Here is a 12838-nt window from a genome sequence, read left to right as displayed (position 1 = left end):
ATCACATACTGAAACTACACAAAGTGCCAGAGAGCTAGATTTCTCATTCCAAACTATGACCACCCTGTCATTCATTACTACATCACTCAAGTGTTCCACCTCACTAACTCATGTTCTGCTTTCACATCCTTGTACAATGCTCATGTGATGTGGGAACATTTCCCTTGCTATGCCTTTGAAACCTCCTGACAGATGTGCACAAGTCAGCCAAACAGGATTGCTCACTCTTGACTTTCACAAAGTCCAGTTCACAATCCAAGACCCGAGTGATTTTTGCACTCAGACCCCCCTTTATGTTCGTCCAGCTCTCAGTTTTGAAGTGTGGAGACCCCAAAGCATTATCCAGCAGAGGAGATACAGAGCACTGCAGGGTCTGTTGCAGCCTACAGACTTCTTCATTATCTTTTGATGATCCCCTGATTCCCATGGGCCCAGATTTAAAAACAGTTCTAGACTTGGCTGAGCCTTCAGGCCCAGGCAGCCTCCTCAGCAGCTAGCACACCCCTACCTTCAAGCCATAATAATGTAGGTGAACCCAGTGCTCTTCTGCTTGTCTCTTCTGCAGGAACTCATAGGACTGAACACGTCGCTGCCGAGCTTGTTCGGTCTCAGGGCGGGAGAATCGGACCTAGAAGATTTGGGCCTCATTCAACACAGCCCTAAAACCCTTGGAAAAACCCCACCTGCATTATTTCTTTGGTATATCAGTAACAAGTTAGAGGCCTTAGTGCCAATGAATCACCCCTTGCTCTCAGTGCTGTCTTTGTGCCTGTGCAACACCTGGCCTCCCCCTCCCAAGCCCAGGTCAGCAGGACTAGCTGAGGTTTGCTGTCCTTTCATTTGGCCCTGAACTGTCAAGCTTTCTTGTGAACTGTTGCCTGAATCAGCACAAAAAGGAAAATGTGGACATACAGTAATTTGCTTAACATCGTCCTCAGCTTCATCCTGGGATGAATCACCACCTGCCAGAAAACACAGAAATAAACACAGTGGTGCAGTGAAAGAGCCAAAGCTAGTCTGGGGGCCCATGCAGGAAGGAAGCACACTGAGAACTCCATATCCATGGGTTCAATCCCAGCCTGCCAAACTATGCCATGTATGACAGCACCACACTGCTCCCGTGAGAGGACACCCTGTTGCCATGATCTTTCCAGTGGCAGTGGTGACACAGTCCCCACCACTACCCTTCGTCACTACCCAGCACCTCTGCCAATCCCCCTCACTGTGCCCACCAAAGCATTTCGATAAAAAACCCCAAGATCAGTGAAATAATCTGAGAAATGGCCTAATAATGACTGTGTTGTTAGAATAAGCACCTTCAGAACAGAATGACTCTTATCAGCAAAATTATAGAGAGAACTTGTATCTCACCTCCCCAGAGAAAACCCAACTGCGGAGCATTTACCTTCATTAGCAGCTTCTCTTTCTCGGTGTTTTGCATCAGCCTTGTCCAAGTAGGTGAAGCTTGGCCTCAGCTGAAGAATTCCATGTAGGGGAGTCAAGTGAAGTTCACCTGAAAAAGAGAATTAATGTTGGTTAAAATTGATTTTTTCCACTGCACGAGGACACGACTTTTCTTTATCTCCCTGTCTCTGTAAAGCCACAGCTTCAATTGAGCATAAAAATTTAATATAGCAAAAAGTAAAAAGGGATTGAAGTGAAAAATTCATCCAGTGCTCAGGATTTCAAGGGAATACGAAAAACCAAGATCTGTTTCTGTTATTTTGCCTTCCATGTTGAAATCAGATTTTGTAGAGCCACATTCTGGCTCAGGCCTGACCCATAGTCCAGAAGACCCCCAGTAAAATAGCCATCACTGAAAACAATCTACATATTGTCATCTCAAATGACCACCAGATCAAAACTCTGTGATGGTCTGGGCAGTCAAGAGAGGGACAAGAACTGCTGAACAGGAAACTGACAGACAAAGTGAGATTAAGAAAGCAAAATAAATAATAATGATAAATTCATGCTACAAATGTGTATATTTCAGGCCACCATAAACTGCTAGGATTCTGGAGGCATCTATAAACCCAAGGTGTTCTTATATGGTATTTACGATTTTGCTAGACCTACTCAAGGACTCTTGGAACACAGATAAGGGAAAATTTTCCTTCCTTTAAAGACCCATTAGTCCACTAAAATCCAGGCCAAAAAAAAAAAATCAAATAGGTCTTACCTTAGCACTGAAATGAGTATGTTTCACTGATGTGAGGGTTAAGCAAAAGAAACTTACCTTTTTTATAAACAGCAGCTGCATAGCGGGAAACATTACTGGCAGCTTGGGAAGAGCAGAAAGTTTGCTTGTCCATCAGCTTCCTGCAGATAGAGGAGGGCAGTGAGATGGTCTTCCACAGACAATGTGGCATGCAGGTGCCAAAGGTCTGAAAACACCAATTCTCAAAATGGACTACCAACAACTGCAGCAGATAAACATCCATCACTTCTGTCTGCAAATCTGAATTCATGACGCACCACAAAAAATGTAGGTGATTCCCAGAAATACTTGCTACAGAACAGTGTTCAAAGCAGCCCCTGTGACTGCACAGCCACTGGTGGACATACAGATATCTGTGCTCACCACAAAAAGGAAACGAAGGCAAGAGGACACCTACGAGGAATAGGTGCTTGTTTCATCTGTACATGTGCCATCCACGTTGAGAGCGATCTGTTCTCCCTTGCTGCGACAGTAGTTAGGATTTAAAGTATCAATGGCCATTTCAAGCTCAACCTAAAGAATATCAGAGGAAAGAGAGCTAATTACCATGGCACAACCCCAAACATATCAATTAAAACCCAACTCCACACTTTCCAACATTTCCACAGGTTTACAGCAAATTTAAGTACATAATGCAGCATCATTCAAACCCACAGGGCAAATCTCCCACACAGAGATGAGCAGCACTTAGAAGGATTTGGTACGATGAGGTCATTTAAACAACAAGTTGGAGATACACAAACTCCTGTGTAAATGAATGGGATCAGAAGAAGCAGAGTTCTTTAGGCAGCCCTGAAATACACCTTTGCTTTGTTGAATACCTTCCACTCCATTATCAGTCTAATTTACTTATCAGAACAGATACGGTGCACAAGCAACCTCCTTCAAGCCCCCCCATCACCAAGGACCCACTCAGAACCTCTCTTAAGATGTATTTCCTTCTGGTTTGGCTACCAAGAATACCAAGTAACTCTGTCCTCTTCAGAGGCAAAGGCCTGGATTCTGCTAACTCGAGACCGCAACGCTCAGCACGGACTTCAGTTACTCCTGACTTTCACTTGTCAGAGCACTGTAACAAGCTCCAAGCCTTTAGTTACACAGAGAACTATTCCCCCCACATAAACTTAAAACTTCAAACAAATCTCCAAAAATAAGCATTCTCCTGCATAATATTTCTATTTATATACTATGACAATACAGTACATATTCTTCTTCAGGGCGTGCCAAAGCCCTTATAATTTGTGTATCACAGCTACTGTCTTATTTTTTTCTTCCCCTTTATGTTATTCATGAACTGAACTAGTTTCAAGTCCCTGGATGAGACAGTGTATTTACAAAGGTCTGCACAGGGCTTACAGTGCAAATGTTTGCTGATTTTAATAAAAGACTTCCTGAACACAACAGGCATCCTAACTCCAAAGTTCACTGAAGCACTTTCCTTAACCATTTTCCAGAACCAAATTCTAGTAACACAGACATCTACTGCTGCAGTTTTTAAATAAGGCAGTGTAAAATAACAGCTGGGGTTCTGGGGTATGTTTGCAAGCAAGTGCAATGACTCTGGCTTTGGCTGTACTTTACCTGTACAGCCCCAGTGATTTCAGAAGGACTCCTGATGCTTCACTGCCAGGCAGGAGAGAAATCAAGACCTGCACTGACACTGAAAGACAGAGGATGGCTCTGAGGCTCAATCCTTCTTCAACCCTTCTCTGAATACTGGAAAGACCTTTTAAATCAAGCTGAATTCACACAAGCATCCACAGACTGAATTAGCATTAGTGACTATGTTTCCCTGAGTGATTCTGTTTTCTATTAAAATAGTGGGTTTCCCACCATGATTTATAAACTACTTTTATTCTAAACTCTACCTCACAGACACAAAAGGCTCCTCACACCTTCAAGCATAGAGACCTGGTCCTGCAAGTAGCTGCATGGTTAGAACAGCCCAACAGTGCAATGTGCTTTTCTTAAGTACCTTCTGCACATCATAAAGCAACTTTTACCAACTGGACTCAAATGATGACCAACCTTTTGCTGCTTCGGTTTTATCTTCGCTGATAAATGTGTAACATCATCGTAGGTCATGGAAGCTGGGCGAATGGGATACTGGAAAACAGATTATTTCATACACCCTTCTTCTTTTAAAGATCAAAGAATTCCACAGAAATTAACTCAATTTCCCCTGTCCCTTCACATGCAGATCCACTTGCCAGATCTCAGAGACAAGACACCAAGAAAAGAAATTAATTGACTGATTTGTGAGTCATCAGGGGATTTGGGAGCATGACCTAGAAAGTCTGTTGTTTCTCTCCCAGCCCTCTGCTTTTGTCACTTCACAACCCGCTTCCTGCCCCTCACACACCACAATAACCTGTAATACAGGAAAATAGTCCCACACATTAGTCCAGCAGAAAAATAAAACCTTATCCCTCAGCATTAATTCTCTGTAGAGTTATTAGAAGTAAAATATCTGTGGGTTTATACAAGTGTTAGCTTAGAGAGTACAGTCTGCATGTTGCTGGTCAGGAGAGCAGACCCAGGTTTAGCCACGTGGGTCTCTCTTCCGAGCCCCTTGGGAATGCTGAGAGGACAGTGTGGTCTCCCAGGGAAATCTCCCAGCCACAGCAGCATCCTGCTGGAGCTGCCACGTCTCCAGCACACGCACAGGCCCCATCACCAACCAGCCTCACTCCTGACTCCAAACTGAGACCCAAACAGGTTCTCTGTATCCAAGATGTTGGCAGACTAAAGCACTAAGGAAAGCTATGCTCGTTGCATTTATTTTAAACAAACTATCACTGCATAAAAGTTAACTGGAATACCTGAAACAGATAGAGCTTCTCCAGTAGACTTCTGGCCAGGAACACGTCAATCTAAAAAGCAAAACACACAACTTTCATCAGGTGCCAGCTGTAATAGAAGTATAACCCTTAGAGCTCAAATACTGACAACACTAGCTTTTCATTATGAACTCTAACACAAAACAGATGCACGACTCTCCTGTCAAAAGTTTCCTCTTTGCTAACTTTGACATGAAATCCTGCAGTTGGCCTTTTTAAAAACCAAACCTAAAAACCCCACTACAAAGAGGCAGCAGACAGTGGCTCTAGCTGTGTTTTTCCTCTCTAAGAAAACTTGGCAAACAAATGTGAAAGAGGAATTTTTTTTCCTCCAAGGGACTGAAACAAATCTGTTATCACAATTATAGAAAGAGGAGGAAGTTCTCACTTTGGCAGAATGACTGAAAGGTAAATTTGTTACTGGTATTTTGGCACAAAATCTTTCTAAATTAGACAAGAGACACCCACATCCTCAATCTGGTTCAATACTTGCATTTGGCCATCAGAACTGAAAATGCACAGATGTTTCATGAATATAATATATGGAAGTTGCCATGTTAGGTATACCCCCGACAATTGCCACTCTTTCCTCATGGCTTTTCACCTTCTATGGACTTGCCCTTCCTTGTACTTCTGGTGTGTAAACTCAGATATCAAGTGACAAGACACTGTGGCTACTTCTTGGGACACAGCAGTCCTTTAAAGAAGTCCAGACTCAGAACACAACTCCTTACTTCAGCAGAAGCCATGAACACTGTAGCTTCATGTTTAACAGATACTAACTCATGAAAGTCACTCCCATTTTTTCAGCTCCCAGAGACATGCAATGGAGTTCACTGGAAGCACAGTGGTAGAAGCAAATTCCTCACCTTCTCTTCTGCCATGGACAGATTACAAAGGGTGAAAAACCTGAGCTGCATCTGCCTACATGGGCAAGACTATTCTGACAAAAAGATACCATGAGCCACATGTGGCCCACACAACATAACTCTTTGTACAGAGCCAGCCATTGGCTATAAGACAACCACTGATGTTGGTAACACATGGTTTCAGCAATGTAAGAACACTGGGAATTGTAGTAATAAAAATTATAAAAAATTCTCATGTACAATCACTGCTGCCACAATGCACTTTTACCTCTTGTATAATTGGATCATCTTCTTCATTTGCCATGCTAGGATAAAACAAAGCTTTTTCTTGGCTTATTCCTAGGCACAACCTGAAAGAAAACAGGAACGTCATATGAATAATTTCATCTGTGTCACATACCACATGCAGCCTAGAGTACTGATCAAGTTAACTTCGTTCCTTTCAGTGATACTCTGTTTAGTTTTTCTGTTTAATCCATTTTGGAGGAATGGATGTGTTTGCATGAACAGGTCCTTAATACTCAGCAATGTTAATCGAAGGCCACAAAATTATAGAGCCAAGTGAATGTCTCAAAACTAGGTAAACTGCTGTAACTTCTGTGGAAGCTGCAGTTATTAAGAAAGCCCTGAACAACCACCCTAGGGAGGGAAAGCCCCTTTTGCACTTGCACAACGTGTATCTTCTATACACTGTGTAACAGTAACACACAGGTAGCAGCTCTTTCCCAGCCACAACTGGCCCTGCAGCACCACTGTCCCAGATACTCCCGTCTGGGAATACCCTGACTTTGATTTCATGTCCCTGGCACACTGCAGCCTTGTCTCCTGATCTGCCACTCTTCAGACTGTACTGCTAAATGAGAGCTCCAGAACACGCTCCTCAGCCTTTTCTGGAGTCCTCCGAAACCAGCAGAACAGCAGATTTGTCTTCGTAAGACTCTGACATTAACTCAGGATTGGATACTCTGGAACAAAAGTTCATTATGTTCAATCCAGTGCTGGAGTCAGTGTTGTGCCTGATTCAGACCTCTGAATAAAAAATGATCTCTCAGCTAAAGCAACAATAGTTTTTCCCTGTCGAAATCAAACAAAAGGATTTACAAATTATTTGGTATGCCACTGCAACAATGTTAAGATACTCTTAATCAGCCAATACTGGTCAAGATAAGCATAAAAAAATAAGACCACTCGCAAACTGACCAAGGAAAGTTTTAGCAACAAAGATGATCAGGCAAAGAAACAAGATCCGTGTTCAGGAATTCTCCCTCACTGTCCTTTCTACTCGAGGACAGCTTGCTTCTTTGCTGGACCTCCTATGGAGGAAGGATCAGCTGGGAACCGAGCAGCTGGGAAAGAAAGAACCCAGCACCCATGTTACATCTAGGACAATGGCATTATTTTCAAATACTCAAGGCACCACACAATTTAGGCAGCTCAGCATATTTCAGCTGACATGCAGGCTTCTCAAATATCACATTAATGTACACACAGTTATCTAAGAAACCTTTCAGAGAGGCTGGACATTCTGGATACGAGTGTTATTAACATCCATTCGGGCTTGCACTGTTTCTGCCATTCCACCTAGAAATATGATTCCATATTTTTCACTTACAGGCTCTCTGCTACCAAAAAAGTGCCCCTCCCATTACTGAGCTGGCATTTTCCATTTCTTCATGCACCTGCGTATCCCAGAGTCTTTCTACCATACATAAGTATTTGAAAATTTATGATGTAGTATTTCAGATTCCTATCTGAAATAATTTTGTAGAAATGCAAAACACCTTCACAGCAAAAAGCCAGTACCTTAACCAGGCTGGGCTGTGAGCAAAACCCTGAGTATGTGATATCTGACTGACATCAGTGTTTTCTGTGATCAGGCACCCAGTTCTTCCCAGAAATACACAAGAATATGTTTTAAAGAAATGAGATTTGTCAGTCCCATTTTTGCTTTCCCCACTTACATCCCCTGGGTGGCCCAACACCTGATAGCTCTGCGTGACATGGAAGGACTGCAGTCTGCACTCACCACACAGCTGATGAAGGGAGGATGCCCAGGATGCGTGAGGACAAGTGGTAACACCCAAAAGGTGGGACACTTGGGTACAAACCCTCCTTGCTCACACCCCTGAGAGAACTGGGAACCACCCTTCCCTTCCTGACAGCCTGCACACCAAGTACCTGCTAGGCTTGTTCTCTCTCTTCTGAGAAAGTTATTTCACTTTTGAGAAATTAAGATTCCCTGGGCTAAGGAGGGACAGAGAAACTTAGCCTGAAGGACCTGGTCTCTGGTCCCTCACTGAGAGCTGCTTGTGCAATTATACACAAAATCTCTTTGTGAATCCACCTGTCACTACTCAGGGAAAATGCTGTATTGCAGAAACTACATTTTTTTCTTAGTCCTGTAAAGACAAAGCATGACTACAGATCCTTTTACTGGAAAGTGAGACTGACACTATAAATAGGAAGCAGTGTGTCCCAGCACAACTTATAATACTCATGAAGAAATCCTCTGAATCAGAATGAAGGCATGCAGACACAACCCTATGTCAGATACATATACAGAGTGATGTAATTTCCACATTTCTCATATACATATATTTATGATACCACAAGAGGTACAGAATGCAATCAAACACTAAGAGACAGCAAACATGGTCAGCAGGTTCAAACTTCTTTTGGTAGACCTGTTTGCTTTTAAGAGGGACTTTCCTTTAAGACTGAAGATGCAAATCAAAGTATAATGTGAGTTATTAGTGTGAATCATTAAACTTTAGAACAGCTCACAGGAGGGCAAGAGATATAAATCTTCTCATTTCTCCTGCAAAGTGACCAATGCACGGACCAATCCATGAAACTGCTCATTAGCTGCCCATAACACCAACACTTTTGAACCAATGAGGAAAAATGTTGTGGTTAAAGAACTGTAAAAATCAAGTGATGAAGCGACTGAATCCTGCATCTCAGAGCTTAGATGGGCATTTGAGTATTAGAGATTTGATTTCATTTCATTACCAAAGACTTGAATATAACTGTGAGAAGGTAAACTGCAAATCTACACATCATTTGACACGCAGACTTTTAGTCAGGCCTGCAAGAAATGCTCCAGTATTTCATTCTTACCTAAATTTGTCAGTAATAATAGACCCCAAAAGTGCTAACACTGAAACCTGAAATATTCTTCATATAATCATACACTGCTAAGGAAAGGCCAAGAATTCCTGCTGCATCAGTGCCTGAAAGTATAAATGCTGAAACAGCATCGTGGGAAAAGTGCCATCTCCTGAATCACTACCACAACTAACTCTGGCACCCGGACTCCTCTGGAAGGGGCTCTCAGCAACCCTCTCGCTCAGGGTGGCCCACGGCACACACCAAAATGGAAGCTGGAAAAAGAAGCTGAAGCACCTTCCATATATTTATGACAATTACCATTCTGACCCAATTACTTGCTTCATTTTCTCCTCGTCTGCAAGCAGCTTTGCACAGTCATCCTCTGGCAGTGAACCTAAGAGAGCTCCTCTGCACCAGGACCTCTCTGTGGAGGTGATGTCACTGAAGCAAACCTTTAGGGTTTAACAGATTGCGCATCAAGCACAAACCTTTTTTTACCACCTCAATACTTGCGTAGCGCAGGACGTGCCAGGCCTGACTGCGAGGGGCAGGGGTCACTCCCGCCGCTGTGTGACACTCCCGGGGCAGGTCGCGGTGCCCGTCCCGTGCTCCCCGCGGGCAGCGCTCCCGGCCGGACGCGGCCCCGCTCTCCTGGCGCCCGCCCTCTCCTGACACAGCGGCCTGGCAGCGCAGGGGTGCGGGGAAAGGGAGCCCCGCGGAGAGGCCACAGCGAGCCGCGCAACCCGCCCTGACCGCGGGGAAGACGCGAATCCCCCCTGGCGGGACGGCGGGGCTGGGCTGCAGCCCCGCAGAGCCGGGGCCAGGCAGGGGCAGCCGCTGCATTTCGGGGCGGGTGCGTTGCGCCCTTCCCGGGCGGGAGGCGCGGGGCTGCGGGCCCCGGCAGGACCGGCGGGGCCGCCGCTCTCAGCCCCGGCAGGACCGGCCGGCACCCCCCGGTGCTGCTGAGGGAGCCGAGGGGCCGCGGCTGCGGCCGGACCCCGCCCGCCCCTCCAAGCTCCCCGGCCCGTGCCGGGTCCTGTCAGGGCGGCGCGGCCCCGCACCCCCGCGGCGCCGAGTCCTCGCAGTCTCGTCTCCGCCACCCTCCCCGCACAGGCAGAGCCCACCCCAGCCCAGGCCGCGCTCCTCCCCCGCCACCTCCCGCAGGGTCCGCGCCGCCCGGGCGGCCCCGAAAGGCGCAAAAGCGGCGCGACCCCGCGTACCTGTGCGCGGGCTGGGCGGGCGGCGGCGGCGGCGCCGCTCCCCCGCTCCCGGTGTCGGTGGGGCAGCGCTCAGGCAGCCGCCATGTTGGTGGCCCCCGGGCCGGCACGTGGGGACGCGGCGCCTCCTCCTACCCACAATGCTCTCCCGCCCGCCGCCGCCGCTAGGGGGCGATAGCGCCCGCCCGCGGCGCAAAAAAGCGCTGCTGGCAGCGGTGGGATTCGAACCCACGCCCCCGAAGAGACTGGAGCCTTAATCCAGCGCCTTAGACCGCTCGGCCACGCTACCACCGTGCCAATGCGCCGTTTTGGCGACACTTTTATTCCAGACCGCCTTTCCTCTTTCCCGCACCGCTCCATCCGCAGCATTCGGGCTCCCCACACGCCCCTTCTACCCGAAAAATAAAACGCGGGGGCTCCTTTTCAGCCCGTTTCCAAGCAGCGGCACTTGGAGCGGCGCGATGCACCCAGGACGGGCGGGAGCAGCAGCGCCCGAGCCCTGTGCGCCGCGCCCGCTGCCACGTGGATGCCACGGAGCAGCACAGCCGCCTGCGCGGTACGTGTGGCATCTCCCGAGCACCCCCTCTGAAAGCCTAAAAAAAGTTCTAAAGTTTTAATTTTCCGTTGCAAAGCCACAACTCACTGAGTTTGCACGGTCAAAGTCAGCAGTTTATGGCTGGGGGGTTGTTCTTTTGGTTACAGCACAGGGACCAGCAGGGCAGCAGTCAGTACACTCGTGCAAAGGGGTGGTAGTACACCGCAGCTGCGGGTGCTCCATGAACCTGCCCCTGGGAGTCTCTGGCCGCATTTTGCCTGAAAGTCTAGTAAGTTTTCTTAAAGAATTAATGTTATTTTCACCACTTAGTTACAACTGAAGGGTTGTATTTGGAGAAAAATTCCAGCTTCTCTACGGTAAGGCCACAAAGCCTTAATGCAGCTTGATTTAATCTTGTCCTTGTGGCATTTCATTTAAATAGGATAGAGAAAATAAACCTGCTGGATCCCTGCTGACAGCATCATTCAACCCTTTCCCCTGGCACCTCCCACAGCCTGTCCCTGCAGCACCCGGTGGTGCCAGCTCTCTTTCCAGGGAGCTGCTGAACATGGAATCATGGAAGGGTTTGGCTGGGGTTGGAACTGTCTTTTAAAGGTCTGACAGTCCAACTCCCTGCACTGAGCAGGGACATCTTCAACCAGATCAGGTAGCTCAGAGCCCCATCCAACCTGACCTTGGATGTTTATAGGGATGAGGCATCCACCACCTCTCTGCGCAACCTGTGCCTGCATTTCACCACTCTCATTGGGAGAAGCTGCAGCATTGCAGAGTCTTGCTAAAAATTTCATTCACTGCCTGCAAGTACTGAGGAATAACAGCACACACATGTAAACATGAATAAACTCCTCCAGTGCTGCTGCAGTTGCACACCCTCAGTTCAGTGCCTTTTCAGGACATGAGGCTTTTTAAGAACAGAGGGAGCTGACTCTGCAGAGCAGCAGGAGAGGGTCAGGGAGGAGAGGAGGCTGGTGGCAGTTGGGTCACCAGTTTTTTCATTTCACCTGTGGGATGTCCGTTGTAATCACAGGACTTTTTCCAAATTAAGAAAGAATTAATGTAGAGGAGAACATAAACTATAACACAAGCTACCAGCGTCACCACATTGTTTTCCTGGCACAGGAATCAGCCACAGAACAGCAAGGACTCAACATGTCTTGAACACTTCCAGACTAAGAGCCAGGCCCAATGGTTACAAACCCCTGAGCTGTCCCCACACAGGAGTCAGGTCCGTCAGGGAGCAACTGAGAGATATCCCTGAACTTAAACCTGAAAACACCCTGACTCACCCCTAGCAGCACTGCCCAGCATCCATCCTGAGAGCTTCAAATGAAATTCTGCCTGTCCCAATTCAGATGGAAGTCCTGATTTGACCCATTGTAACCACACCTGGCTCTGTCAGCACTCCCTCTGCTCTGAGTGAAATTACATCTGTGGGGAAGAGAGTGAGATTCAAATCAGTCCCACAGTAACTAAGAAACAGGCAATATTCTTATTTACACTTCAAAAGCTGTAAGAGTTTGCTGTCTCCATGGTTTCTGAAGAATGCTATTCTTACTTTGCTACACTTGCCAAACAGGCTGTAAAGCTATAGCAGGGCCAAATTTCACCATTTTTCATCTTATTGATTCTACAGTGCAGAGGCCCACGTGGTGCTTTTTTGTTAGGAAATTCTGCTATTTCACAGTGCCTTTGCTAGGGGGTAATTTCACATTGTTTAAACTACACAGGTGTAAGAAGTTCCACCTGTCTAAATAAAGCAATAAAAAAGCAACAGGAAGAGCTCCCTTTGTAACAGTTTGAAAGGGCCTGTATCAAACAGATTATTCTTGAACAGAAAAGGAAATAAATCATAGCAAGATGACAGTTTATCATCAAATATTGTAGCCAGGACAAAAACCTCTCCCACCTCAAATCACAGAGCCCAGGAATTTCCAGCCCATTCTCAGGACTAAACAAAAGCTAAAGGCATAGGGAGGCCTCTGCAGCACCCTGCAAATGAGCCCTCCAGCTCTTACATTTTATCCTCC

At 46.6% G+C, this 12838-nt stretch overlaps 1 protein-coding gene and 1 non-coding gene across 3 annotated transcripts in view; both read right to left on the bottom strand.

Moving 5' to 3' along the window:
- POLR3E (RNA polymerase III subunit E) overlaps positions 1-10368 on the bottom strand; it is a 32343-nt gene extending 21975 nt beyond the window's left edge. For both annotated transcript variants that reach the window (XM_048320524.1, XM_048320525.1), the window contains exons 1-9: positions 10259-10368; positions 6196-6277; positions 5041-5091; positions 4247-4324; positions 2616-2731; positions 2237-2319; positions 1406-1513; positions 913-962; positions 509-628 (exon numbers count right to left, since the gene is read on the bottom strand). In XM_048320524.1, the coding sequence (XP_048176481.1) occupies positions 509-628; positions 913-962; positions 1406-1513; positions 2237-2319; positions 2616-2731; positions 4247-4324; positions 5041-5091; positions 6196-6231 (642 nt within the window). In that variant the 5' untranslated portion in view covers positions 6232-6277; positions 10259-10368. The remainder of the gene's footprint in view (positions 1-508; positions 629-912; positions 963-1405; positions 1514-2236; positions 2320-2615; positions 2732-4246; positions 4325-5040; positions 5092-6195; positions 6278-10258) is intronic.
- A 94-nt stretch (positions 10369-10462) lies between these two features.
- Positions 10463-10544, bottom strand: TRNAL-AAG. The gene has a single exon. It is a non-coding gene; the product is annotated as a tRNA-Leu (tRNA).
- Positions 10545-12838: the final 2294 nt, after the last annotated feature.

The sequence above is a fragment of the Corvus hawaiiensis genome, chromosome 16 (assembly GCF_020740725.1).
Source record: "Corvus hawaiiensis isolate bCorHaw1 chromosome 16, bCorHaw1.pri.cur, whole genome shotgun sequence".
NCBI classification, from domain to species: domain Eukaryota; kingdom Metazoa; phylum Chordata; class Aves; order Passeriformes; family Corvidae; genus Corvus; species Corvus hawaiiensis.
This window is presented reverse-complemented; position numbering and strand designations above follow the sequence as displayed.